At 53.5% G+C, this 26,992-nt stretch overlaps 2 protein-coding genes and 1 non-coding gene across 6 annotated transcripts in view; all 3 read left to right on the forward strand.

The window, feature by feature from the left end:
• P2RY6 (pyrimidinergic receptor P2Y6) overlaps positions 1–17,172 on the forward strand; it is a 45,460-nt gene extending 28,288 nt beyond the window's left edge. For 3 of the 4 annotated variants that reach the window (XM_031460297.2, XM_031460298.2, XM_010989271.3), the window contains exons 2-4: positions 12,268–12,323; positions 12,989–15,035; positions 16,846–17,172. In XM_031460297.2, the coding sequence (XP_031316157.1) occupies positions 12,304–12,323; positions 12,989–14,009 (1,041 nt within the window). In that variant the 5' untranslated portion in view covers positions 12,268–12,303 and the 3' untranslated portion in view covers positions 14,010–15,035; positions 16,846–17,172. Of the gene's footprint in view, positions 1–7,790; positions 7,835–12,267; positions 12,324–12,988; positions 15,036–16,845 lie in introns of all 4 variants that reach the window. The other variant, XM_064492688.1, reaches the window with a different exon arrangement.
• Positions 17,173–17,914: 742 nt separating this feature from the next.
• Positions 17,915–17,987, forward strand: TRNAS-AGA (transfer RNA serine (anticodon AGA)). The gene has a single exon. It is a non-coding gene; the product is annotated as a tRNA-Ser (tRNA).
• Positions 17,988–20,428: 2,441 nt separating this feature from the next.
• Positions 20,429–26,992, forward strand: part of ARHGEF17 (Rho guanine nucleotide exchange factor 17) — a 55,399-nt gene continuing 48,835 nt past the window's right edge. The window contains exon 1 of the mRNA XM_031460294.2: positions 20,429–24,059. Coding sequence (XP_031316154.2) covers positions 20,871–24,059 — 3,189 coding nt within the window. The 5' untranslated portion in view covers positions 20,429–20,870. The remainder of the gene's footprint in view (positions 24,060–26,992) is intronic.

A 26,992-nucleotide genomic window follows, 5' to 3' on the forward strand; every position in this document is an offset into this window, starting at 1 on the left:
GAGCAGGCCCTGCCCCGCTGGCCTCTCCACCTGAGACTGGAGGGTAGCAGGCACTGGCATTGACCACTTTAACCAGTTAGTAACCATCTCTCCCTTGCAGTCCCATATACTCCTCACAGCCCAGTCCCACCCCTGGGTAGCGCCCAGGTCAAGCACAAGGCCAGACACTGAGGGAGCGTGGTCAAGTCTGCAAGCTCTAGAAACCAGAGCCAGGCCTCCTCACCAACCCCACCCCCAGAAGGCTGGTGAGGCTGAGGCCCAGCCTGGCTGAGCTGTGCTGATGGGATCTTCTGGTTCCTTTGGACAGAGTGGGACCTGGGCTCCTGCACCAGAGAAGGAACCAGCCCAGACCCACAGTTCCTGGGAGCGGATGGTTCCTTCCTGTTTGGTCCTCATCAGCCATGCATTACAGAGGCTGGTATTGGAAGGGAAGTGTGCCCTGGGAATGGTGCTGGGCACAAGGGCCAGGCCAAGGCCAGATGCCAGTGCCGTAGGATCTCCAACGCTTGCCAGCTGAGGGTTCTCAGGAAGCATGAATCCAGCTGCCCAGCAGTGGGGCTAGGACTAGGACCAGGTATTCTGCCTTCTACACCTGACATCCATCTCAAGGCCCAAAGAGCTGTGTTTATCCCAGGAGCTAAATGCCTCTCTTCTCTGGGTCTTAGTTTCCTCAGCTGCCAAATGGGTGTGAAGGAGAAGAGGAGAGAATTCAGGAAGCTCTAAGGCCTCTCCCTACCCAGTCAGAGATGGGAGGGCCTACATGGGCCTGGCAGTTGGAACAAGTTACCCTTCAGAACTCTTCTGAGTCCCCATCCACCAAAGCCACAGCCTTGCTTCCCCTGGAGAGGAGAGTCAGACTGGGGCAGCAGGCTTGGTAACAGGGTACAGGGGCAGAAGGCCCTCCATGGACTCTACAGGGCTGTAGGTCATCCTCTTGCCTGCTCTGGGTCTCAGATTCCCATCCGTGACCTGAGGATCGAAATAGGGCATCTCTGAGAAACTGACTCCTCCAGTCTGTCTTTCTAGCACTATGGCTGTCGATGCTTGTGGACAGGAGTGTAGAAGAGGGATAGAAGGCTGCTATAAGCCCGGGTTTCAAGGCCCCTGATTTGGCCCTACCACCAGCTGGCCCTGCAGCCTCCCTGTCCCAGCCACTTCATGCGGTTGTCTCTGACCTGGACGCTAACCATATCCAATCCATCCTCCATCCAGCAGCACAAGGAACCTCCTAAATCTCAAATCTGATCATTCCTCTGCCCTGCTTTACAAACCATCGAGGGCTCCTTGGCTGGTATCCACAATGCAGAGACTAAATTTGTAGCCTGGCATTTGAGTGAGGCCTGTTGGGACCTGGCTCTGATGACCTCTCAGCCTCACCTCCTGTAAACACAAACACATGTAGATACCTGTACCCTCATATCTCCAGCAGGTCTCTCTGTGGGGAACACCCTCCCTTTCCTTGTCCATAGTCCACCAAAGAATCATCTCCTCCAGGGAGCCTTCTTTAGTACCGCAGGCAGAGATAGGGGCCTCCTCTGCCTTTCCAAAGACCCCTTCATCAGTCTTTCCTCCAGGACAAGGACCAGAGCCCAGTGAAGTCTGTGCACATTGTAAGCCTCCCTGTAAATACGTATCAAATGAATAAATGAGTGAAAAAGTGAGTGAGTGAATAAGCAAAGACTACAAGTGAGGCCATTCTCAGCTGGTCTGTGGTAAAATTGAAGCAATGATAGAAGCCCCACTGAGTGAATACCTGCTCGCATGAGATACCAGGCTGGGTGTTCTAGATCCATTACTTCATTTGAGCCCCAACAGCGCTGTGAGGTGGGTATTATTATCTTTATTTTGTAATTAAGGACACTGAGGCTCAGAGAGGTAAAGTCAGTATTTATAAGAGCCAGGACAGCAACCAGGTCTGTCAGGTACCAGGCTCTGTAGAGGAGGAAACAGTGATGTGTGGCAGAGGGGTGCAGATGCCAGGAAGGGACATTTGGCCCTAACTGACCTGGACCCCACCCAGGGAGAGGGATGGGTTGAGGTGGGTATATGGGACTTAATGGGAGAATTAGAATTAATGAGGCTTGAAGAATTCTGGGTTTTCCAGGGACTAAGGAGAGACGTGTTCTGGAGTGGATCTCATATCTTGTATGACCACGGGTGGTGCTGGGGGTAGCTAGGTGAGCTTTGTGCCTTCCACCCTTACCTCCTCCATGATTGACAGCCCCTCCGATTATATGATACAGACAATTGATGTTTTCTCAAACCAATGCCATGAGCTATGCAAAGGTATCAGTCCCCTCATCTACCCCCTCCAGAATACCACCTTTCTTCCCCCCCTCAACCCCCGTTCCCACCTAAACAAACATTCTGGAGAGGCCATGTCTACCCTAAGCGCCACCCTCAAATTCCCAGCAGAGTCCAGGCCCTTTCCTGAAAGCCACATAAGCAGCTCCCCTCCCCCAGCCCAGCACCAGCCTCAACGGGGTGATGTCAAACAGAAGTCACCTCACAATGGTCTGTTTTTTTCCTAAAGTCTGTTGCATCAAGGTCACTTCTGAGATTGTGTTGACATTCTTGAGCTATCCCTAGAAATTCATCCATCCATCCATCCAACAAATACATATTGAGTACCTACTTCGTGTCAGGTACTATCCTAGGCACTAGGGATGCAGTAGTGAATAAAATATGAAAACCCCTGCCCTGGTGGAGTTTATGTTCTGGTGGAAGGAGGCAGACAATAAGCAAACAAGTCAAATAGTATATTCAAAGATGATAAATGCTAAGGAGAAAAATACAGCGGAGGAGGGGAGTAGGTGGGAGGTTGCAATTTTAGCTAGCGTGGTGGCGGGGAGTGGGGGAACCTCACCACAAAGGTGTCGTTTGAATGACCACCTGAAGGACATGAGGTCTGTCCTGTGTTTTTATACACACTCTACATGCAACAGTGCACTCCTAGACAGGGTCCCCTGTGCCACCCGCTGACCCCCCACATTATACTCTGAGCCCTGCAGGTGCCCTGACTTTGATCTCTGCCCCCCAGGCCACCTCTCAGGTGCCTACAAAGTGCTGCCCCTCCCACACTAGCTTGGCCATAGATAAGGCCCCAGTCCCATATGGCTGACATCTGACAGGATGGAGGCAAAGGGTTTTGTCTTCTGGTTTGGAAATGGTTATGGCCTCCTGGCCTCATGCCTGGTTTCTGGGCTCCACCCCTAGGGTCCCTGGGCCTGGACATGAGCCCTGGACTTGCCTGGTGGGAATGAAGACCAACTGATGAATAGTCTTGGGACAGTCTCTGTAGAGTGTCCTGGGTGTTTGGGGGCAGCCAAGCTCTAGACCCCCAGAAGAAGGGTTAGATGGGGGAACGGAAGCAGTGACCAGGGGCAGCTCTCAGGACTCAGTATGACAAAGCATGTGTTTCAGTGAGCTTTCTCAAGGTGCAATGCAGCAGCCTGGGAGAGAAGGAGTGAGCTCCCCATCATGGGAAATATGTAAGCAGTGGCCAGACAAGCCTGTCCAAGAGGCTTCAGGGAGCCTCCTTCTCTGAGGTGTTGAGGAAAGCTCTGGGTCAGACACTCTTAAGGCCTCTCTGACCCTGAGGGTCCAGAACTCAGAGCCTTGTTATTGACCCCTAGGTTCTGGGGTCCAGTTGGGTTTCTTGTCTCTGCTCAGGTGCCAGAGATAGAGCAGGGCCAAGGCAGAGGGTGAGAGCTGCCTTTTGTGGGAGATGAGGGGTCCTCTGAGGTTTTCTTTGCACACAAACATTACCTGTGAGAGCTATGGACATAGTTGCCTACCTTTGGAGCCTCAGTGTCTGTCTGTGAAATGGGCAGCACCATAACCCACAGTAAACACTCAGGCAGTGTTGGTGGTCTGAGGGGATTCAGGTAGGCTCAGAGGTGCTACTCCTGTAGCCATTACCTTCATCCCCCCAACAAATCTTTTCTGTCATCAGCCAAGACCAAAATTAGATTTGATTTAGCCAGGCAGCACCAAGGACAGAGCCATGAGGCTCATCTTTACAGACTGGGCCACTAAGTCAACATTTCCCAGTGCCTCTTGGGTGCTGGTGTCTGGAGCCACAAAGGGAAAGCAGACCTTGTCCTCAATTCCTAACAAAATTAGGGAAGGGAAGGAGTCTGGCTGACATTGCCCCTTGGGCTGTTCTTTTCTGCCCTGATTCTCTGCCCCCTGTCTCAGGCCACTCTGTTCCCCAGAGGCAGGATGGTGTGGTAGCTTTACTGTGTACTTTAGGCAAGTTCCTGATCTCTCTGGCCTCATAGGGAAATGTCATTTTTCTTCCTGAGCATGGACTTTAGTGTTTTTCAGATCTGTGTCCTCATCCTGGCTCACCACTGACTCACTGTGTCACCTTGAGCAAGTCACCAGTCTTCTCTAAGCCCATTTTCTTGCCTGTAAAATGGGGATAAACAGCTCACCACACAGGTCCATTGAAGAGCAAAAGAGATCCTGCCATAACAGCACTTAGTTCAGTGGCTGGCACCAGCTGAGTCACCAAGAACCTGTAGCAGTGAAGTTGTTCAGGAAAATGAGGCATGGGGAAATGGAGTGACCTCCCTAGAGTCACACAGCAAATGGGTGATGAATCTAGGACTTGAACCTGGGTTTCTAGTTTTCTTGTTTCCTTCTCAGGAGCTACTGACATGACACAGTAGTTACTCTGGAAGCCAGTGAAAGAGGGGCTCTCCTCATGGGAAATGAACTGGGGAGCTTCCCTGGCTGCCCCCATGGAGACTAGGCTTGACCTGACAGTCCCTCAGTCCCTGTCTGCTCCTCGGCTTGTGGCCTCCAGGTACATGGTCAGTTCCAGCCTCCACTACAGGGATATGAGGGTTCCGAGGCCAAAGCTGTAAATATGGGCTGTTGAAAGAGGAGTAGGGAGGCATGGAGGTACAGGACTATAGGCAGGACTCCTGATTTTAAGTGACAATCCTAGGTCAAATGGTCTGAGGCAACAAGGGAATTTATCAGCTTATGCCTCCAGAAAGTCCAGTGAAAGGTAAAGCTGCAGGCATAGCTGGAACCAGGCGCTCAGTGGTGTTCTCAGGAACCTGTGTGTTCTCATCTCTCAACTCTGCCATCCCTTGGCTTTATTTTGGACAGTCTCCTCCCTGGTGTATCTTCAGTTCACTGAACAGTGCCTGGCACATAGTTCACCTGGCTCCAGCATCTCCAGGCTCACTTCCTACCAGCTTTGCAAAGCCAGTGGGAAACCCGTCTCCTTCCCATTGTTTCAGCAAAAGCTTCAAAATCTAAGGCACCCAGTGAAGGTTGCCCATCCGCCCCCAAGCTGGTTAAAGGGCTGGAGGAGCCCCCTCTTGTCTCATTGGCAGGCCTAGGTCACAGGCCCACCACTCCTAGATCCTCAGGGCTCCAGTGGAAGAAGGAGGGGAGGCTGTCATCATGAGAAGGGTCTGAGAATTAGGTGGGAGAAAGTAAAGAGGAGCAGAATAGTGACGCCCTGCAGGACTGGCCAGATGGCTGGACCTGGGCCATCTCTTCCCCAGTGGACTGGAGCCTGGTTATCTGGGAAGACAGGCAAGTCTTAAAGGCAGCAATGGAGGCTTCTAGCCAATTGCACTCCTTGCATCTAAACAGCACATTTTTTCTTGAAGGGGGATCCAAATGGTGCACCTCCACAGGGAGATTTTAAAAGTGAGACAGGGGTTCCAGGCAAGGAACAGAGACCCTCTCACACTAGGTCCAGGGAAGAGGGTTTATTGACAGTTCCTGGGATTTCCCAGGGCCTGGGGTGGGAGCTGCTGCAGCCCCCTGGGTGTGGACTTGGAAAGCCAGCCATTATGGGTTCTCCGTCTGCTGGCAGGGGCTGCCCTGTTGCATCTGCTATCTGAGCCCCTGTGCTCTCCCACAGTTCCTCAGCCACGAGGCTGCCCTTTGACTTCTCAGCCTTGTGCCTACTAGGTTACCGTGGTCTCAGACCTCCTTATTCACATGCCCAAGAGATTTTGCCAGGCCTCAGCTTCCTCATCTGCAAAGTGAGGGTGGTAGCTCTGAAGAATAAACGAGATGTGGCATGTGAAGCTTTTTTGCGCAGTGAAGCATTTTGCACAATAAAAACATCTGTCCAGATTGCGGTGGGGATGACATGAGCTCACTGATGGGCAGCTGGGGCCTGGGGCTTAGTAGAGCTACAGGAGATACAAGTTTCCTCTTTGCTCAACCTATAGAGGCCAGAGAAAAACTAACGGAAGCAGCCTCAACCCCCAAATTCCCCAAACCTACAGCTTCCCCTTCCTTGCACTCAAAATGGCTGTTTCAGTTCCAGATTTAATTCCTGCTGAGCAGGAGGTTAGACAAGGGAGTGGAAAAAGAGAAGAGAAATCAGGTTTCTTTCCCTCCTGTACCCTCCTCCTGCCGGGTTTGCCTGCTTTTGTAGCCAGCCTGATATCACAGGTGAGGTGAATACTCCTCCAGGAGGGGTTGGCTGTGCCCTGTGCCCATTGTCCTCTGGGTGTCAGGGAGGCACTGGCCCCAGGAACCTAGTCGTTTATCAGGTGACGACTCAGGTTCAGAGAAGGTAGGTGGCTCACCCTTAATCAACAGCAAGTTGTTATGTCCCAGCCTGTCTGACTCCTCAGGGGAAGGAAGCTGGGTCTTGATCCCTGTCATCCTGTGCCTTTGCTGCTAAGCTTATAGGTCACAGGCGAGCAAGGGGGTTTCCAGGCCTTGTTTCCCAGAAGGCAGGCAGGCCAAGGTTAGGAGGCCTCTTCCCATGTCTGGTCTGTGCTGGTTCCTGGCTGGCTGGCAGGCGGTGACTCAGGCTTCCAGCTCCTGCCTCTGGCCATCAGGCCTCCTCATCCCTTCCAGATAAAAAGGCTTAGAGGCTGAGGCGGGGGCAGGCATGGGACAAGGCTACTGAGCCAGCTAAAGGGGTATCCTGAAACCACAGGATCCAAAAAGCCCAAGGAGTTTCAACCCTTGTCAGTTCTTCTCACATTTTAACTGAATTGCTTCTGCTGCAGGCATAAACTGACCCCACATGTTGTTGCCTGAATTGAAAAAAGGACACCAGCAGAGGTTGTCCCCTCCGTGGGGTGAGGGACTTCAGTGTTTCTGCCAGTGGTGTACCTGGATAGGAGATGGGCGGTGAATGCTTGGTGTCAGGGAGCCACTCCCCCAGCCTCTTCCTCAGCCAGGCAGGGCTCAACACTGGCCCTATTGCCCTGCCAATGTCCCCAGCGGCGGTGTATAGACCTGCCCCCTGCCCTCCTCTGAGGGCTGCTGTCTGAGGGCACAAGCTTGGCCATCCTGGGCAGTCTCCTGGCGCCATCTCATGGCCAAAGGCTCTCAGGGCAGGGAAGACACTCCTGGGGGAATCCTCTGGTTTGAACATCATGAAGCATGGAATTGCTGGGGAACAATGGAAAAGGAGGCTGTAGAGTGAGACCATGTTGAAATGCTACTGGGCTGGGACACCTTGGGAAACTCCCTAGCCTTCCTGAGTCTTAGTTCCTTCACTGGTAAAATGGAGAGAATAATCACCACTACCTGCCCAGAACTGAAGATAAAACATCTGGCACATGGTAGGCAGTTAATAAATGACTCCTGGTGCTGAGGACCCTGAAATCAGTGGAGACCAGGGTGAACTGAAGGAGCAAGGAGTCCAAAGCTGGGCCTGGAACTGATTCATTCAGTTAACAAACGTTTGTCGCATACTTGCTGTGTGCTAGGGCAGCTCACATACATGGTTTCATTTAATGCTTACAACAGCCTGTGTGGTTGATACCAGTGATCACTCTCATTTACAGATGAGAAAACTAAAAGGAAGGAAAAGTCGGATTCTTCACAGAAGGTGGGTGAAAGCATCCCAGGCAGAGGAAACAGCATGTGACAGGCCTGGGGGCTGGAAAGCCCAGTGGGGAAGGCTGAAGCTGGGCTGGGAGCCCTGGCAGGCTTGGGAGCTGGGCAGTGGCACTTGGGAGCAGGGCAGTGGTATTTGGGAACAGGGCAGTGGCACTTGAGAACAAGGAAGTGGCACTTGGGAGCTGGGCAGTGGCACTTGAGCTCTGCTTGAGGTTTCCTGATGGGCCAGCCCCTCAGGCTTCCCATCTGGTCCCCTCTTCGCACAACTCATCCCATGTTCTGGCTGCAGTATTTCTTCTTCATTTCTTGGACAGGGTAGGCTCATCCATCCCCTACCTCTGTGCCTCCTGCCTGTGGTGCCCTCTTCATTCTTTTTAATGTGTCTAAGTCCTGCCCAGCAAAAGACATGCCTTTTCTAGGAGCTCTTCCACGTCACTCACTCCCAGGTGCACTCATGACCCCAAATACCCAAGCTCTCCCTCCTGGGCCCCACTCAGGTGGCAGGAACTGAGACCCAAGCCTTGCCCTGGGGCTGACACCTTCAGGAAGCCCTCAGGGCTGCTCCTATTCTTGGGGCAGACACCGTGGTGGGGGCAACCATAGGAGGTCGTCCTGGGAACCCAGCAGAGGACTGGCTGCTGGACTGAAGGCCAGGCCTCTTTGCCCTGCTGAGCCCCAGCACAGCTCAGATCAGACCTGGAGGTTCACATCCTCAGCAGGCACAAGTGCCCTCCTAGCACAGACTGGAATAAGCAATAGGGGCTCAGTTCATGTACGACTGGCCAAGGGTTTACTGGCAGCTCAAACCTGAATTTACTCAGTTTGGTGTAAACTTTTGGCCCAGCCTGGATTCCTCAATCCCCTTGCCTGTAAAATAGATTTGGTGGTGAGGTTAGTGCTTTCACCTTACGGAGTAAAAAGAGTCTTCCCTCCCTTTATCAAGTCACTCTCACAACATGCTGGTGGCCAGTATGACCACATTGCATGAGAGGGGGAAGGGGCTCATCCAGAGTCACACAGTGAGTAGGCACCAGGGTAGAACTAGAACCTGGGCCTCAAACTCCCCGGGCAGTGTTCTTTCCCTGCATCATTCTTTCCTACCCCCTAGCTGGCTCAGCTGCTCCAAATGAGAGCCTACAACCTCCAGGTCACCCCTTGAATGCTGTCTCCAGCACTGGAGTCAGCCTCCTTGGGACAGCGAGGAGCCACATCCTAACAGCTCTTCTTCCTGGCTGGGTGGTGAGGAGGGGTTGGGGGAGGGCTTGGCACTGACAGGGAGAATCACACTCAGGTTGAGTGTTATCCCCTCAACCCATGCCCCTCACTCCCAGGGAGCTCTGGGCCTGCCATGCTTGTAGAGAAAACGAAGAGAAGGAGGTAGAGAAAAGGTGGCTGAATAAGTGAGTGTATAAGTGGGTGACCCCAGAGAGGGATGGATGCATCAGTGAATGAACTATTGAATGAATGAAGAAAAGAGGGATGGATGGAGGAGTGACTGGGAAGATGACTTGGGTGTTACAGCCAAAGAGGGCCCAAAAGTTCTTTAACCACCAAACAACCCATTGGACAGATGAGAAGACTGAGAGAGGGCTGAGGAGAAAGGAAGCTGCTGGGTCTGTGGGACTGGTCTTTGACCATCAGCCACTGGTCCTCCCCCACCTCTCTCTCTGCCCTCTCTTCACCCTCTTTCCTCTGCTGGGGTGGGGAGGGTTCCAGGAAGGAGATCTTTTCTCCTCCTCTTTGCTCCTGAGACTCAGTTTCCGTCAGGCTTTGTAGTTGAGGGTGGCGGGGAGGGGGTGGCCCTTGCAGGGGCTATTTCAGTCAGAGACAGCCCTGCCAGGAAACAGAGGAAGCTGCCCCGTCAGAGGTGTTACAGACTGTGCTGAGGGTAGAAGAGTGGAGCGTTTCATATCTGGCCTCCCCTTGACCCAACGCATTTGGAGTTATCAAGGCGCTTCAGGGATGAGAGACTGCATGTGAGTGTTGGCGCATCTCGGGGCCACAGGCCAGTGGCGGGTTGGGGTGGGGGATAAGGAACCCTGACTTTGGGCAGACAGGCTGGGTCTAGTGCACACCTAAAGGAGGTCCACAGAGTTGGAGGGACCTAGAGGAAGGGACTCCCCCAACTGGGGGATCAGAAAAGAAAGATGTAAGTTTGAATCTGAGCTTGATGGACACTTAGAGTTTGACGAACATAGATGGGTCAAATGGCACTTTGTGTTGAAGAGAACAGCAAAGATGGGGAGGCCAGAGAGGAAATATGGATCTCTGGCTCTGAACGGCTGTGGTATCTTGGAAACACTGTAGCAAGAAAGGAAGGGGCAGAGTGGAATGACCTATGAGGCCTGAGAGCTTGGCAGGGAGCTTGAATGTCAGGACAAGAGTTTGAGCTTTTCTCCAGAGGGCAGAGAGCTGCAGAGAAAGATGGAGTCAGAGCCACCTGTTAGAAAGCCCCCCACTGCAGGCAGAGCAGCTGAAGCCCAGGAAGAGGTTGGGGTCTGAGCTGATCCAGGGCATAGGGCCCAAGAGTGAGTGACAGATGTGAGAGCTTGAGAGAGCCAATGTCAGCTGCTACCTGGAGGCAGGGACTATGCAAGCCCTCCCTGGGGACCAGCTCTTGCCAGGAAGTGGGAGAGCAATTCTCCCCTCTCAGGTCCTCAGAAGGCAGGGTGGATGACACTTAGGCTTGCCTTTCCTGGGGCACACCTGAAGGTTTGCCTGGGTCCGCTTGAGCAGCCCCTGCCTCCTTCAGAGAGGACCAGTCTCACTGGAGTGGGGGCCAGAAAACACCTGGAGTCTCCAGTCACCTGCAGGTGGCTCTCTCTCAGGGTGTCTGAGGGTGACAGACCTCTCCAGAGAGGGTTCAGGGGCACAGCACCGTTCCTTCTACCCACTTTCCTCTCCTTGCCATGACCCTCTGCCCCAGCAGGCTGCTCCACCTTCCTCCCTGCCTAGGGACACCCCAGGGGGCCTCACCCCACTCTCTACCCATGGAAATCTTCCTTAGCCACCAGGGACTTGCTCCATTCTTCATCCTCCACTGAAAATGTCTTCTGTCCTATGGCTCGCCCTGGTCTCCCAACTCAGACTAGCATATGTACCTGTGTATGAATATGTACCTGTGTACATATATGCATATATCTATGTATGTATGTATCTGTCTACATCTACATCTATACACTGTGCCCTGTGCATCCAGCAAGCAGTGAGTACCCATGAAATGCCTGGCATGTGAAAACAAGAGAATGAATACATGAATGAAAGAATGGCCTGAACACACAAATGAAGAGATGAATGAATGCACTTTCTCTTGCCTGCACTAATCTTGGCTTCCTGGTGACAATGGGTGGACCATCATGCTTCCTTCATTGGCCTCACCCTCATGCCTAACTGATTAGCTGGGCACCCAGTACTCCTAGCATGTGGGCTGAAGCCCCAGGAAGAATCTTTGATACCTATAGGTGACGTGACCTGTGGGATACAGACTAGAGAATCCAAACATCCTCATTTTGCAGTTGCCCAGAGGTAAAGTATTTTGATCAAAATCAAATTTTAAGTGGTGAGAAATTCATTTGAGGAGTTATGTTTTGCTTTAATATAACTTTTGCGTTTGCAGGAATTTATGTTTTTTCTGGGCCTGCCTCAGTTTCTTGCATCTATAAAATCGGGAGGGGAGAGGAGATGACTTGACTCCCTATCCCAAAGGCTTTCCCTTATAGGTCCACTGGATTTACGTTGTGAATTCCCTCTGGACACCAGTAAATGTGGAAATGCCAGTTGGTAGTTGAGTATTCACAAGTCAGACTTATCCCACCAGGGGCCCTCATAAAGCATTTGTTCTGCTGGTTCCGAAAAGGGAGCCTGAAGGGATGAGTGGAGGGACAAGGTGTATAGCAATAGCATGGCATTTATTAAGCACCTACTGCATACCAGGTCTATGACAGTTTTACTGATAAGGACACAGGCCCAGAAAGGGCAAGCAACATCCCCTAGATAGAACAGCAAAGAAGTAGGGGAGCCGGGATTTGAATCAGGCCTGGCTATCTCTGAAGCTAGATTTCTAACCTCCACTTTCCATGTCTGTGGGCCATACTATGTTGCCTACTCTGAATAAGGCAGTTTGATTCTGGTTCTGGCTCTGTTTCTAACTTATTAAGTTTGAGCAGTCACTGCGCCTCACTATGCCTCTATTTCCCTCTCTGTAAAGTAAGCTATAGACTTTACAAATGCTTGGTCCCTTAGCCATTTGCCTTCAGGGAAACTGTTTTCACTCTGGCCACCAGGGGGCGCTGTGGCTTCAGTGTGGGTTTTTTTTGTTTTTTGGTTTTTTTTTTTTCCCTCCCAGACACAAATTTGTAGCCTCCCATCCAGTAGAAGGAGACTTAGGGAACTCCTAAATCACCTCCTTCCCCCATCTTACAGATAAGAAGACTGAGGCCAGAAGAAGAACCATGGAAGATGGAGCCCAGGCTGAGGAGGTGGGCACTGTCCTTAGCTCAGAAGTGTAGACATTCTGCTCATGTGATTAAGTTACCATGGTCTTCCCTGCCCTGGTTCCCAGGTTGGGCTCTCAGACACAGAGAAGTACCAGATCTGGCACCTCTTAGGAGCTTCCCAATCTGTGGGAAAGAGATAGGCAGGCCCACCATGACCACGGTGTCCAAACTCCAGGGAGCCCAGGGAAGCCCTGAATCGCATGATTTAGTGCCTCCAACCTCATGACATCCTGAGAGGTGGGTGCATCATTTCCCCCATTTTTCAGATGGGAAAACTGAGGCTCAGATAAAGTATATCATATCACTAGTCCAAGGTCACATAACTAGTAAGTAGCAGTGCTGGGATTCAAACCAAAGTCTGTTAATCTCCACTTACAGAGGAGACATTTGACTACGGTTTTGAAAAATGAATAGAAATTCACCAGAAAAGTTGGTGGGAAATGAATATTATAGAAAAAAAGAGAATTGTACATCTCCTAAGCTTGAGCTTTATTGTATTCCAGGTCTCCTTAAAGTGAAGGCTGTGGGGGCTTCCGTGGGGGTGGGGGCAAGTATCAGAGACGGTTCAGGTAGAGAGATCAAGGCCCAGAGAGGGCCAGGGGCCACACAATGAGTGTGATCACTGACAGGTTGTGTTACTTCTCCAGGCTCTCTGGATGTAGGAAGCCCAGTTGGACAGCCATGGAGTGGGACAATGGCACAGGCCAGGCCATGGGATCGCCACCCACTACCTGCGTCTACCAAGAGAACTTTAAGCGACTACTGCTGCCACCTGTGTACTCGGTGGTGCTGGCAGCTGGCCTGCCACTGAACGCCTGCATCATTGCCCAGATTTGCACATCCCGCCGGGCCCTGACCCGCACAGCTGTGTACACCCTGAACCTGGCCCTGGCTGACCTGTTGTACGCCTGCTCCCTACCCCTGCTCGTCTACAACTATGCCCGAGGTGACCACTGGCCCTTTGGAGACCTTGCCTGCCGCCTGGTCCGCTTCCTCTTCTATGCCAACCTTCATGGCAGCATCCTCTTTCTTACCTGCATCAGCTTCCAACGCTACCTGGGCATCTGTCACCCTCTGGCCCCCTGGCACAAGCGTGGGGGCCGCCGGGCTGCCTGGCTAGTGTGCGGGGCTGTATGGCTGGCAGTGACCACCCAGTGCCTGCCCACAGCCCTCTTTGCTGCTACAGGCATCCAACGTAACCGCACTGTCTGCTACGACCTGAGTCCCCCTGCCCTGGCCACCAGCTACATGCCTTATGGCATGGCCCTCACCGTCATTGGCTTCCTGCTGCCCTTTGTCGCCCTGCTGGCCTGCTACTGCCGCCTGGCCCGACGTCTGTGCCGCCAGGATGGCCCAGCAGGGCCTGTGGCCCAGGAACGGCGTGGCAAGGCAGCCCGCATGGCTATGGTGGTGGCAGCTGTCTTTGCCATCAGCTTCCTGCCTTTCCACATCACCAAGACAGCCTATCTGGCGGTGCGCTCTACACCTGGTGTCCCCTGCCCTGTGCTGGAGACCTTTGCAGCTGCCTACAAGGGCACACGGCCCTTCGCCAGTGCCAACAGTGTACTGGACCCCATCCTTTTCTACTTCACCCAGAAGAAGTTCCGCCGGCGGCCACATGAGCTGCTACAGAAACTCACAGCCAAGTGGCAGCGACAGGGTCGCTGAGTCTATTGGGACAGGACACCTGGGACATGGGCAGCCAGCAACCTGAAGCCATGCAGAAAATTAGAGCTTAGCTCAGCTGGGCGTGGAGTGAGGTCTCCCACAGACCCCACAATCTCACTAACAGCTGTTTATTAATCCCTTTCTCTGGACCAGGCCCTGTGGGCACAGAGAGAGGCAAAGCCTGGAACTGGCTCTTCAGAAGGTCCCAGGAAGCCATGGAGAGTTAGAGAAGCCATGTTAAGCTGCTCACAAATAGTGAGACATGCAGTGTAATTGAGGAGTATGCTACATGCTTTGGCATCACCAATAAAGGGAGTAAGGGAAGATAGGAAGGTGAGAGCTTCTGGGAAGGAGCTTTTGAGCTTGGTTTTGAGAGATGAATATGAGCTTTCTGGGCAGAATGTGTGATGTTCCATTCATTCAGCAAAGCTTTACTGACACCTTGTGCTGGGGCCTGGGTTGATTCTGGGGCCCCAGAAGAACCAGCTTGAGCCCTGCCCCATACAAACTTTCAACTTCTAAAGGCACTGACACAGTGACGTTAAGGCTGTGACAGCGGGAAGTATGACTAAGGAGAAGGGGTGCCCAGAGGATGCCCATGACCCAGTCCAAGGAGTCAGGAAAGATCTCTTGGTGGTGGGGGTGGGGGATAGAAGGGCGGGTGTCCGAACCAGATGTTGAAGACTGAGTGGAAGCTCTGCAAACAGAAGTAGGGTGCACATTAGTGCAGCCTCGGGCAGACAGGCAGAGACCTGGGGTGGAGGGCATGTGGTCTCCTGTGTGTGAAAGCTGAGAAACCAAGAGTCATGCGGTGGCCACTCTCCAGATAATAGCAAGAATGGGCCAGATGCTCAAGGCAGTGGGGGCTCAGCAAAGGGAAGCATCAGGGAGCGCATCTTCGAAGGTGTGGAGCTTGAGCTGGGGAGGAATCCAAAAAGCAGAGAGGAGGAAGCTGCTCTTGTTGGAAGATGCTGTGTGTGCAAAACCTGGAGGCAGAGATGCACTGAGCCTGGCTGTAAAGTAACAGTGAGTTTCAGTTTAGTTGGGTTTGCGGAGAGGGGTGGCAAGGAATGGAGCTGGGTGGGAGTAGGGCATTAAATGCCAGGCAGAGCCCCAGACCCCACCTCTCCTCCACCCACCTCTCCACATGTGCCTCTTTCAGGTGCCTGGTGACACCTCCACCAGGGCTCCGAAGTGAGGGGAACAGCCCTTCAACGTTGCTTCATCCTTTTTTTTTTTTTTTTAATGCATTGTAGGTTTTATTTTCAGGGCCTTGAACAATATATGAAGTTCAGCATACATGTCTAATTTTATGAAAATGTATGTTAATTTATAAATTAACTTATATGCCTACAATGAAAAAGAATATGAAAAGGAATACATATATATGTATAAATGAATCACCATAGTGTACACCAGAAATTAACACAGTATTGTAAACTGACTGCACTTCAGTTAAAAAAAAATGAATTTATATAAGTGAACACATCTGTCCTCTAAGCCAACATAAAAAACCCTGTTTAGCTCACAATAAAGCTCAAATTTGAGTTAACTCATTATTTTAACTGTTTTTAAAATTTATTTTTCTTTTAAAAGTAAAATATGTGCATTCATTAGAATATTAGGAAAATTCAAAATAAATTTTCAGTTACAGTAAACATTCTACTTTGTAGCCTTATTTTTTTACATACCATTTCATGTACATTTCCCCAGGACATTAACTATTCTACAGCTTGCTTTTTGTTTAATTCTTATTTTTTTATTGAACTGTAGTTGATTTATAATGTTAGTTTCAGGTGTACAGCAAAGTGACTGAGTCACACATATACATATACATACACATTTTGTTTCAGATTCTTTTCCATTACAGCTCATTACAAGAAATTAAATATAGTTCCCTGTGCCATACAGTAGGTCCTTGTTGTTTATCTATTTTGTATATAGTAACATTGCTTCATTCTTAAAGGAGAAGACAGCAGCTTGAGGAGATGCAGGGCCACCCCCAGGGCCACCAGGAGGCCGCTTCCTGAAAGTTGGGAGAGCCTGCAGACTGGCCTCATGACAGACTGTTCCTGCTAGGTACCCACCCCCACCCCCACCCCTGCCCCCTCACCTCCCTGTTGTTCTGGCCTGTGGGTACCTGGAGGGCTGCCTGGAGGCCATCTCTTACGGAGGCCTCTCAAACACAGACCTGAGCCTTAAAAAACTTTGGAAAGGCATCTTCACTGAAGGTCCCCAAGGAGGCAGCAAAAGGGAATTATACCATGCAAAGCCCTTCCTAGTCCTCTTCACCTGCTCTCCTCTTGCACGGGTCACTTTTTATTTTAATTGAAGTATAGTCGGCTTACAATGTTGTGTAAATTTCTGGTGTACGGTATAATGTTTCAGTCACACACATACATACATATACTCCTTTTCATATTCTTTTCCATTATAGGTTACTACAAGATATTGAATATAGTTCCCTGTGCTATACGGTAGAAACTTATTATCTCATTGAAAAAAAATTTTTTTACTGCACATGTCTCTTTCAGCCACTCCTCTGCTGCTCCTCATCCTCTCTGCTCTTTGTCCTCATCCCCACACAGACCCCTGCCCCATTCCCCCTCACTTCTCCTCCAATCCTTATTCCCTCCTGCCAGATCTCAGTATTCATCCCGTAGAACAATCTGGCCACAGCTCTTGGCTGCTCGTAGGCCACGCAGACCCCATACTGACAGAACCAGTCATGGCAAAGGAGCCTTCCACCTGAGAAGGTTGAGTGGGAAGAGGGAAGGACAGAGGGACGGGGCAGGGAGGGGAAGACTGTATAACTTATTCAGTATTTTTCTTTTAGCTCTGCCTAATCTCCAAGGCATGTTGAGGACATTTAGAAAAAGACTCTGCAGGACTTAAACTCCACAGTAATGTCAGAAACATGCTTGCAACTGGTGGAAAAAGGGGGAAAACCAGGCTCAAGTCATCTTGGGAATCCTTTCAAAATGCCCTTACTGGAGAGACTGACAATTTGGACAGAAGGAACTTTGATTCTTTGGGTCACAGTGAGATAGATGTCTGGGGACATCAGAAGACAGAGACTGGTTCTTAGTCCCTATACAATGCAGTGCTAGGTCAAGCAGCCCAGGTGTTACATGAGAGAGAAATAAATGTCTATCTTTTTTAAGCTACTAGTTTTTCAGGCCTTTGTTACCCACCGCCAAAACTAACCCCTTTACCCAGGTTCCATACTGAGATGGTGGACCTTGGTGGAGGCCAGGCAGTGTCCTGGCCTGGGGAGTGGGCCAGGGTCTAGCCTCGGGGTGAGGTCTCCACCTGAGTGGGAGCTAGGAATCAACAGAACCTGGAGACACCCAGAAAGGCTTCCTAGAAGAGTTGCAAAGCCTGGGGAATGAACATCTGACTTTTGGCTTGAGGCTGGAAGAATGGATGGGCTTCCTGAGGGAGAGAGTAAGAAAAAGAGAGGGTTCTGGATCAAGTCCTGGGAACTTCAACATTAGGGGGCTAGGAGGAGGAGGAGGAGCCAGAGAGGTGGAAGGCCAAAGCCTAGGGTCTCTGAATGATGGTGCCATGATGGGGCAGTGGAGTTGGGTGAGTGAAGGAGCAGTTGGAGGGGAGGAAGTGGAGGTGATGGATGGGGAAGAAAAGAGAGAGGAAGTTTCCAAAGGAGGCCAGGCCCAGGGAAGGTGCTTATAAGACAGGAGACCTGTGAGTGTTGGCTGCTGGAGATTGAGGACCGGGAGCCAGAGGGCAAGGTCAAAGATGGAGAAGCCTGAGAGTTGGTAACTGGGGCTTGTCTCACATTTCCATTCCAAAAGGAAAAGCCCAGGGGCATTGGATCTGTCTTAACAATGGATACTGCTGGATCCTCCTTCCCTCATTCATTTGTTCAACAAATACTCTCCAGGGGAGGGTATAGCTCAGTGGTAGAGTGTGTGCTTAGAATGCACAAGGTCCTAGGTTCAATCCCCAGTACCTCCATTAATAACTAACTAGATAAATAAACCTAATTGCCTCCCTCCTCCAAAAAACCCCATTCTCAGCAGCCGTATCCTCAGAAATAATCCAGGGTGTTGGGGTACAGACAAGGATACAGTTCATCCAGTAAACATTTACTGAGCACCTGCATCATATTGGGCAGTGGGTCTCTGCCCTCAAGGAGCTCCTAGGCTGATGGATAATGCCAATAATGAAATAAACACATATCTGGATCATTACAGGGAGGGGAGTTCAGAAGAACATAAAGAGGGCCGGGGCAAGGAAGTTCTCCAGAGGAAGATAGTCAGGGTCCAATAAAGGCTGAGGACCAGGGGAATCCTGACCCAGTTTGAGGTGCAAAAAAGTTGTTTTAGCTGAGTCTTCCAGCCTCTGAAGGCATTTGCTAAGTGCAGGAGGGCTGTTTCTGACTGCGACTTTGAACAAGCCCCCTTCACTTTTCTGAGCCTCTATTTCCTTACCTCTAAAACAGTGACAATTCTACGAGCCCAAGAGTATGGAGCATGGAAAAGTTAGGGCAGCATTTTCATATAGTACAAGAGAGTATTATAACCCAATAGAATGGGCAGGAGGCACAAACAGGCACTTCACAGAAAAGGAAACACAGATTATCAAAAAACATCGAAGAGATATTCGACACCAGCTTGACAATGCTTCCCAGATACTGAACAATCACATGGCCATTGCCCCAGCACTTCTCCGCATATGAACCTGAGGTTATGCACAATGCTCAGAGCAGCACTGTTCACAAGCGCAAACAGTTGCAAACACCCAAATACCCACTCACAAGAGAGTGGATGAATACCCTGTGCTATAGGCACACTTTGGACTATTACACGCAGCCAGAATGTACTGTACTGACATGCAACAATATGGATAAATCTTAACAGTATAATATTAAGCACAAAGAAATCCCCCAAAATTATACACAGCAAGATGTCCTTTTTATAAAGTTAAAAGTAACTTAAGTGAAAAAATATATTTTGAAGGAATAAACAGATGCAATAAAACTATATAAAAAAGAAAGCAAAGGAATGTTGAACACAGGAGGTGACGGTTATTATGGGTGGTGGGGGACTATATAATGAGATGTAGGACATTGTAAAGGCCCTGGTTGTTTTGGGTTTTTTGGTGGGAATCAATTAAACAACTGGTGAGAATGTGTCATCAACAAAAGGTTACAAATAATCCTATTCTGTATCACATATAATTCGACACTAGCCAGACTAGGGCAGAGATGGGAGGGGAGCTCAGGGTTGTATCAGTGTGAAGCAAGAGAATTGAATCACACTTTGCCTGTCAGGAGAGTGGAGCAGCTGCCGGTAGGAGTGTAGGTTTGGCAGTGGTAAATCGAGGAAGGGCCTTCCCGTAGAAGCGCCTTTTTTATGTGAAGCCGAAGGAGGGGCAGTGTGCTTTGAGAAGGGATTAGGTTCGAAGCGGTTCCTGAAGGGACTAGTAAAGGACTAGAAGCAAGTAAAGGAAGTGAAGTCTTTCCAACTTCCCGGGTTTTTTTTGGTGTGTGTAGGAGGCAGGGGCAAGGGGGTGGGGCTATGGGGGTGTGGGGTGGCGAGCGAGTCCAGGGTTCCAAAGGGTTGGGCGAAGTTGGCCAGTAGAGGGCGCAAGAGCCACGTACCACAGAGTGCAGGGGAAGGAGGGGGCGGGGCGAAGGGGGAGCATCGAAGAGAGAGGCGCCTAGAGGGCGGGGGAAGGTGGAGGAGCTTGGGTAGGGCGGGCAGCTGGAAACGTGGGGGCGTGGTCACAAAGGGTGGAGCTTCTGGAGCGATGGGGGGAGGATTGGGGGAGGGTCCGGGGGACAGTCATTGCTGGACTGGCCGCAGAGGTGGGATGGGCGGGGCGTTAGGGAGCGCGAGGAGCTGGACCCGGTCTCAGTTACAGATGGGAAACCTGGTAGGAGGCGTGGCCTGGGCGGAGTGAAGGGGCGGGACAGGGAGCGGGTATCGCCCAGGTCGGTCTGCGACGCGCACTGCTCCCCCTGGCGGCAAGTCCCGACCTTTCTCTGCTAGGAGGGTGTTTTCTGCGTGTACCTGAGTATCCGTGGTGTGTACGAGAGTTAGTGGGTCCGAAGTTGCCATGTTCGGGTCCCTTGGGCAGGAGGTGTCTCCGCCCGGAATCAGTGAGTGCGCTGCCCTGATTGGACTTCCGCGGAGCTGACCACATCCGGAGTGTGCGTTGTGTCGGACCGAGTGCGTGGGTCGGGGGACAGTTCAGCCCGCTGAGCTCCCGAGGGGCTCATCTGGAGGGCCGATTCTGTCTGCCTGTATTCAAGCAATCTTGTTTCTCCTTTGGCTCCTCCCCGATTCCCTCCCCCACCCCAACTCCGGATTCCCAGCCTTGCGTGCGCCGGGAGCCCACCCCCTCTTTTGGGCGCGAGGCCCCGCCCCCCACCCTCTTTCCTCAGCCGCAAAGTTTATTTGCAACAAAAGGGAGTGAGAAGCTAGCAGCCAAGAGGGAGGGAGCGGGAGCTGGAGCGGGAGCTCGAGGGGAAGCAGCCAGGCCGGCTGGCGGGCGCAAAGCCGAGGAACGGAGCGCTGGGATCCAGCCAAGACCGAGTCGGGCCGCGATGCTCCAGGCCTCACCGGGCGAGGCGGGGGCTGGGCCCAGGAGTCGACGCTGAGGCGGGAGGGGTCGCACGGGATGGAGCCGATGCTTCCCAAGGCCGCAGAAACTTGAGCCGCGGCAGATAAACCTCTGCTCCGGTCTGTGCGCGCTCTCCGCAAACCCCCTCGCACTGCGGTTGCGGGACCCAAGCCTTCAGACTCCCGCCGCTGCGCTCCTTCGGGGCGGGGGCGCAGGGGGGGTTGGCCGCGGCTCCCCGAGGCCAGCCCCCCCAGAGTGAGTGCCGCCACTATGGCGGACGGGGCGACCCGGTCCCCGCTTTATCGCAGCGTCTCGTTCAAGCTGCTAGAGCGCTGGAGCGGCGGACCCGGGCCGAGGGAGGAGGCCACAGATCCCCCCGGGCTGCGGCGGCGCGCCTCGTGCCGGCCGGCCTCGGCCGTCCCGGGCCAGCCCTCCCGGCGCGTGTCCAAGCTGGCGTCGGGGCCCCCGGCCGCCCCCGCGCAGCCGCGCCCGCTCCGCAGCCTCTCGCCGTCGGTGCGCCAGCTCTCCAGGCGTTTCGACGCGCCGCGTCTGGACGACAACTCCACTGGGACCCGAGACGGGGGCGTCTCCCCCGCGGCCGCGGAAGAAGCGGCGGAGGGAGCCGCGCGCGGGGCCTGGCCCAGCGTCACAGAGATGCGCAAGCTCTTCAGTGGCCCTGGCTCCAGGCGGCCCAGTGCCGACTGTGAGGCCTCAGGGACACCCAGCCCCGACGGTGCCGCGTGGGCGCCCCCGACCCGGGAATCCCGGCAGCCACCGACGCCACCTCCTAGGACTTGCTTCCCCCTGGCGGGCCTGCGTTCGACGCGGCCGCTGCCCGGCCCAGGGACCGAGGGGAGGAGGCGGCGGCAGCAGCAGCAGCAGCAACAGGAGCGAGCGCAGCGTCCGGTGGATGGTTTACATTCTTGGCATAGCTTCTCCCAACCGCAGGCCTGGGCCCGGGCCTCCTGCTCCTCCTCCATTGCTTCCTCCTATCCTGTCAGCCGCAGTCGGGCTGCCAGCTCCAGCGAGGAGGAAGAGGAGGGTCCGCCGCCCCCGCTGCCCAGGGCACAGAGTCCGGCCTACCACGGCGGCCACTCCTCAGGCAGTGACGAGGACCAAGACGGTGAGGGCGGCCACTGCTGGAGAGGGAGGCCGGGGCCCAGGCCTGAAAGCTCCCTCTTGGTTAAGGACTGTAAGCCGGACAGTTATGGGTTAAATCTGGGCAGCATGGACTCGGCAGGGCGAGCCAGGAGCCCCGATCCCTCAATATCTCCAAGAGCCCCTATCGAGGAAGGACCCCCGGAATGGGGTACTGGCTCTCCTTGTGTACCAGGTCCCCAGGAAGGACTTCGGCCCTTGTCCGACACCGTGGGGGGAGCTTTTCGCGTGGCCAAGGTGAGCTTCCCCGCGTACCTGGCCAGCCCTGCAGGTTCTCGTGGTAGCAGCCGTTATTCCAGCACGGAGACCCTCAAGGATGAGGACCTGTGGGCTAGCCGGGGTTCTGGGAGCTGGGGCGTGTATCGCTCCCCTAGCTTCGGAGCTGGGGAAGGGCTCTTAAGGCCCCAGACGCGAACCCGCAGCAAGGGACCTGTGGGCTCCTCAAGGGTGTTGAGGAATGGAGGATTGGAGCTGGACAAGAGCCGGCAACGGAAGTCCCTGTCGAATCCAGATATCGCCTCAGAGACCCTGACGCTGCTCAGTTTCCTGCGTTCAGACCTTTCAGAGCTGAGGGTCCGAAAGCCAAGTGGGGGACCCGGGGACCTTGGGAGTGGCCCCTTAGATGGCAGAGACTCACCATCAGCCGGTAGCCCAGTGGGGCAACTTGGGCCCATGCCCACCCCAGCCCCAGCCTTACCTGGCACCCGCCCCACACTGAAGGACTTGACAGCCACCCTTCGAAGGGCAAAGTCATTTACCTGCTCTGAGAAGCCCATGGCCCGCCGTCTACCCCGCACTGGTGCCCTGAAGCCCAGCTCCTCTGAACTCCTGCTGGCAGGCCCAGGTGCCGAGGACGACCCACTGCCCCTTGTCGTCCAGGATCAGTATGTGCAGGAGGCCCGTCAGGTTTTTGAGAAGATCCAGCGCATGGGTGCCCAGCAGGATGATGGAAGTGATGTCCCCCCTGGAAGCCCTGACTGGGCAGGAGACATAACCCAAGGGCAGCGGTCCCAGGAAGAGCTCTCCGGCCCTGAGTCCACTCTGACAGATGAGGGCATTGGGGCGGACCCTGAGCCTCCTGTTTCAGCCTTTTGCAGCCTGGGTACCACAGGGGTGTGGCGACCCCTTTCCTCTTCAGCCCAGACCAATCATCATGGCCCTGGGGCTGAAGATGGTCTGGGAGGGTGGGCCCTAGTGTCTCCTGATACCCCTCCCACACCAGGTGCCCTCCGCCGGAGACGTAAAGTCCCACCTTCAGGCCCTGGTGGGACTGAACTGAACAACGGAGAGGCAGGTGAGGCCTACAGGTCTCTGAGTGACCCAATTCCACAGCGCCACCGGGCCACCACCTCTGAGGACCCCTCTGGGTTCTCTGTGGATAGCAACCTCCTGGGCTCTCTGAGCCCCAAGACAGGGCTTCCAGCAGCCCCAGCTGTGGATGAGGGCTTGACCAGCGGCCACAGTGACTGGTCTGTGGGCAGTGAAGAGAGCAAGGGATACCAGGAGGTTATTCAAAGCATTGTTCAGGGGCCTGGTACCTTGGGGTGTGTGGTGGATGACAGAGTGGCTGGCAAAGCCCCCAAAAAGAAATCTCTGAGTGACCCCAGCCGCCGCGGGGAGCTGGCTGGTCCTGGATTTGAGGGCCCTGGAGGGGAGCCCATCCGAGAGGTTGAGCCCGTGCTACCTCCATCCAGCAGTGAGCCCATCCTTGCAGAACGGCAGGCAGAACCTGAAGAGCCCAGTGCTGCCAGGGGCCGGGCACAGTCTGAGAGGGCCCTACCCAAGGCCCCACCTGCCCCCTCCACTGCCCATGACTTCCACCTTGATCCTAAACTGGCTGACGTTCTGTCCCCACGGCTCATCCGCCGTGGTTCCAAGAAGCGCCCAGCCCGGAGCAGTCATCAGGAGCTACAGAGAGAGGAGGGCACTCAGGACCAGACTGGTAGCCTGTCTCGGGCCCGACCCTCTTCCAAACATGTTCGCCATGCCAGTGTGCCTGCCACCTTCACACCTATCATGATGCCTGAGCTGCCAACTTCCGTTGGCCCCCCTGTGGCTGTGCCAGAGCCCATGGGCTTCCCTGCCCAAGCCCACACCATGTTGCAGGCACCATCATTTGAGGACATCACTAAGCAGCACATGCTGACCCTCCACTCCGGTGAGGTCCCTGCCCCAGTGCCAGTGGACATGACCTGCTTGACTCAGGTTGTACCGCCCTCTACTGAGGCCAAGCCACCTGAGGCAGCCCGGGCTGCAGGTGAGCCTGCTCCAGCCAGCAAGTGCTGCAGCAAGCCACAAGTGGTGAGTCTTTGTGGGGGGGCCTTCAGGGTGGGGCTGAAGGAGGGCCATGGACAGTGACTTCTGCAGGAGCCTTTTGAGTGTGCTCAGAGGACAGGTGCCCAGGTCTGAAGGAGCTTCGCTGGTCCTGGAAGTGCCTAGGTAGTTTCAAGAATGTTAATGACACAGGACTCCTGTCTACTTGGGCCCCAGAGGCTTCAGGCATCTGCTGGTACTAATGTCAGAGGCTCTTAGCTGCTCCAAGATATTCTGGGTGATAATTAAAAGGAATTCTAATCTAGTCCCTTAGACGTTTTTCAGGGACTGGTTTTAAAGATTCCTATCTTGTTCTTTGTTATAAATATATAAGGAGATGTAAGGCTCATTGAGCTTTCTCAAGAGCCTTGCTGCCCTATTGGCCAGACCCCTTATAGGATGTTTGAGTTTGGGGGCCCACAGTTGACATGGGTTTGCCCTTCCTCATGTGGCTTTCCTGTAGCAGATCAAAATGTGGATCTGTCCGTGGGAAAATTGGAGAGGTACAGGGCATTACTTTATGGAATAGTGGAGAGGGTTCCATAAAGTACATTGGCAGCCCTGTCCTTTCTCTGTAATTCAGCCTCCCCTTCTGTGAAATCAAGAGGGGATGTGGACAAGATGATGCCTATGTCCTCATCCAGCTGTGCTGCACAGATTTGTAAGGAGTCTGTGGGTTGGAGTTGGGGGACTCTTCTGGCCTGAGGTCTGTCAAGGTCTCTTCTGATTATACTGGGGGCCGCTGAGGGAGGGCAGAGTCAAGGAGGGGCCTTGAGAGAGATTGGGAGCAGTTCTGGCCCCCATAGGCAGGACTGTCTCTCTGGTTTAGGTTGGGGGCACTGGTCCCCCTTCCTGCCCGCTTACATCTTCTCCCCCACCACCCACTTCCTGGTGACTCTGAGATGCTTCCCTCTTTCTCTGCCAGACCCCAGGCCCTGGGGGCTCGGTCTCCCTGAGGTCTCCAATTCTGCCTTATGACTTCAGCTGTCCCTCAAGTTTTGGCCGGGGGTTCAGATGAGTTCTAGGCAGTGTGATACCCTGGAAACTGGATTCAAGGCACTGGAATCCCTGGAGTAGGGATGGCCTGGGGTAATTTCGGCCATGGCCTGCACACCCATTGTGTTCCCTGCCAGAGTGAGGAGGCTGGAAACTGTAAACCCTGGGCTAATTTGGTCATCCCCCAGTTCTCAGCACTCTCATGACCTGCCTGAACTCTCTCTGTTTCTCTCCCTGTTTCTCCCTTTCTCTAGTTGCCCCTGGTCCTAACTCTGGTGTCTCTCACAGAGGCCGCAGAGTCAGTAGGCAGGAAGTGGGGAGAGGGGAAGTTTGGGACCTGTCCTTCCTTCTGAGAGCCTGGTAGGACAGCTCAGGTGCTCTAACGCCAGGGCCAGTTGTCTTTGGAACATGGTGGGGTTGGGAAGGGTGAGACCAGGGGCAGCTCCTGCCAGGGGCCCCTTCCCCAGATGCTTTTCCCATATAATTATCTCCTCTAGAAGACTTGGAAGGTAAATTAGGGGAAAGAGTAGGAGGGAATTAAGGGACTCAGGGAGGGGGCTGCTCCTAAGAAGAAGCATTGAGACCCAGAGAGGAGGTGGGAGCTTTTGCAGAATTGGTTCCTGGTCTATTCCCTTCACATTGTCCCCTTGTCTTAGTTTGACCTCAGGGAAAAGCTTAGGGGTCCCTCCCCCAGGGGTTTATGAGGTGGAACATATCTGCCCATAACACAGGCTTCTCCCTTCCCTGAAAAGAAGCTGTCTCCAGCCTCCAAGCCTTTGCCCACTCCAGTCCTCCTACCTCTCCAGGCCCGCTTAGGGGAGAGAACTGGTGAGTCTGTCATTGGAAGAGCAGGATGTGAACCCTGGCTTCAGATTCCTGTGTGGCCTACAATCAGTCACATCCCTTACCCTTCTATAAAATGAGGGTAATAGTCTCTGCCTGGCAGGCTTGTGTACTGTGAGTGGGTGGTGTGATCACTCTTTCCCTGGGGGAAGGAGAGAGGGGCAAAAACTGGCTCCATGGCCTCAACTGCTTCTCAGCAACCAGCCTTGGCACCTCCTTCCTGCCCCACACTGGTTTCTGAGCACAGGGCTAGGCATTATGGGTCTCAGTATAACCTGGTGGACTTGAATCAGCTCAAAAGAGATTCACCATCCCCTAATTCCCCACCCACTCATAAAGCCTGGAAGTTCTCCCATCTGCTGGCCAGAATCCTCCTGCTGTCCCCTTCCTTCTAGCTCCAGGAAGGTAGGGAGCAGCTGTCCAGCCCTCCTGTTGGCCTACATGGAGGAGACAATGTTCCCTTGTTTTGGGCTTGGGCCTCCAGTCACGCTTCCTGAGTTGTGGTGATGGGTGGAGATGGTGTGGTGTGGGCTCCAGAATAAGAAGGGAAGAGGCAGTCACACTTTGCTGATGAGGCAGAAACCAGTGTGAAGCCAGTCAGGGGCCGACAGGAGAGTCCCCGGGGCAGAGTGGGCCTCTGACCCACCCTCAGCCTGCAGGGAGTCCCTCAAAGTCAGATCTTTCCCAGCCCAGAGTTCGTATTTACCCAGGCCTGGCTCAGCCTATGAGTCTCTCTGAGACCTGGACAGAGTCATCTTGGGCCTCGGTTTTCCCATCTGTACAGTGGGTAGTTAGACTTCCTGGTCTTTGAAGCTCTATAGGAAGGGCTCAGCCTGCAGGGTAGTCAAGGGTAACAAGATGAGTTGGAGTGTGGCTGAAGGGAGGGAAAGGCAGCTCTATGCAACAGCTGTAAGAACCTCGGAGCCCAGGGAAGGAAGGATAACTCATGGTTGCCTTCGTGAACGCCTGCTTGCAGATGTGCTGCGGGGAGGAGGCCCAGCTGTGGAGCCTCCCTGCCCTGCCCCCTCCCACGCTCCTTGTCATTTCCACTTAGGCCACCATAGCCTGGATGATCAGCGATT

Source organism: Camelus dromedarius, chromosome 12 (genome assembly GCF_036321535.1).
Source record: "Camelus dromedarius isolate mCamDro1 chromosome 12, mCamDro1.pat, whole genome shotgun sequence".
NCBI classification, from domain to species: Eukaryota; Metazoa; Chordata; class Mammalia; order Artiodactyla; family Camelidae; genus Camelus; species Camelus dromedarius.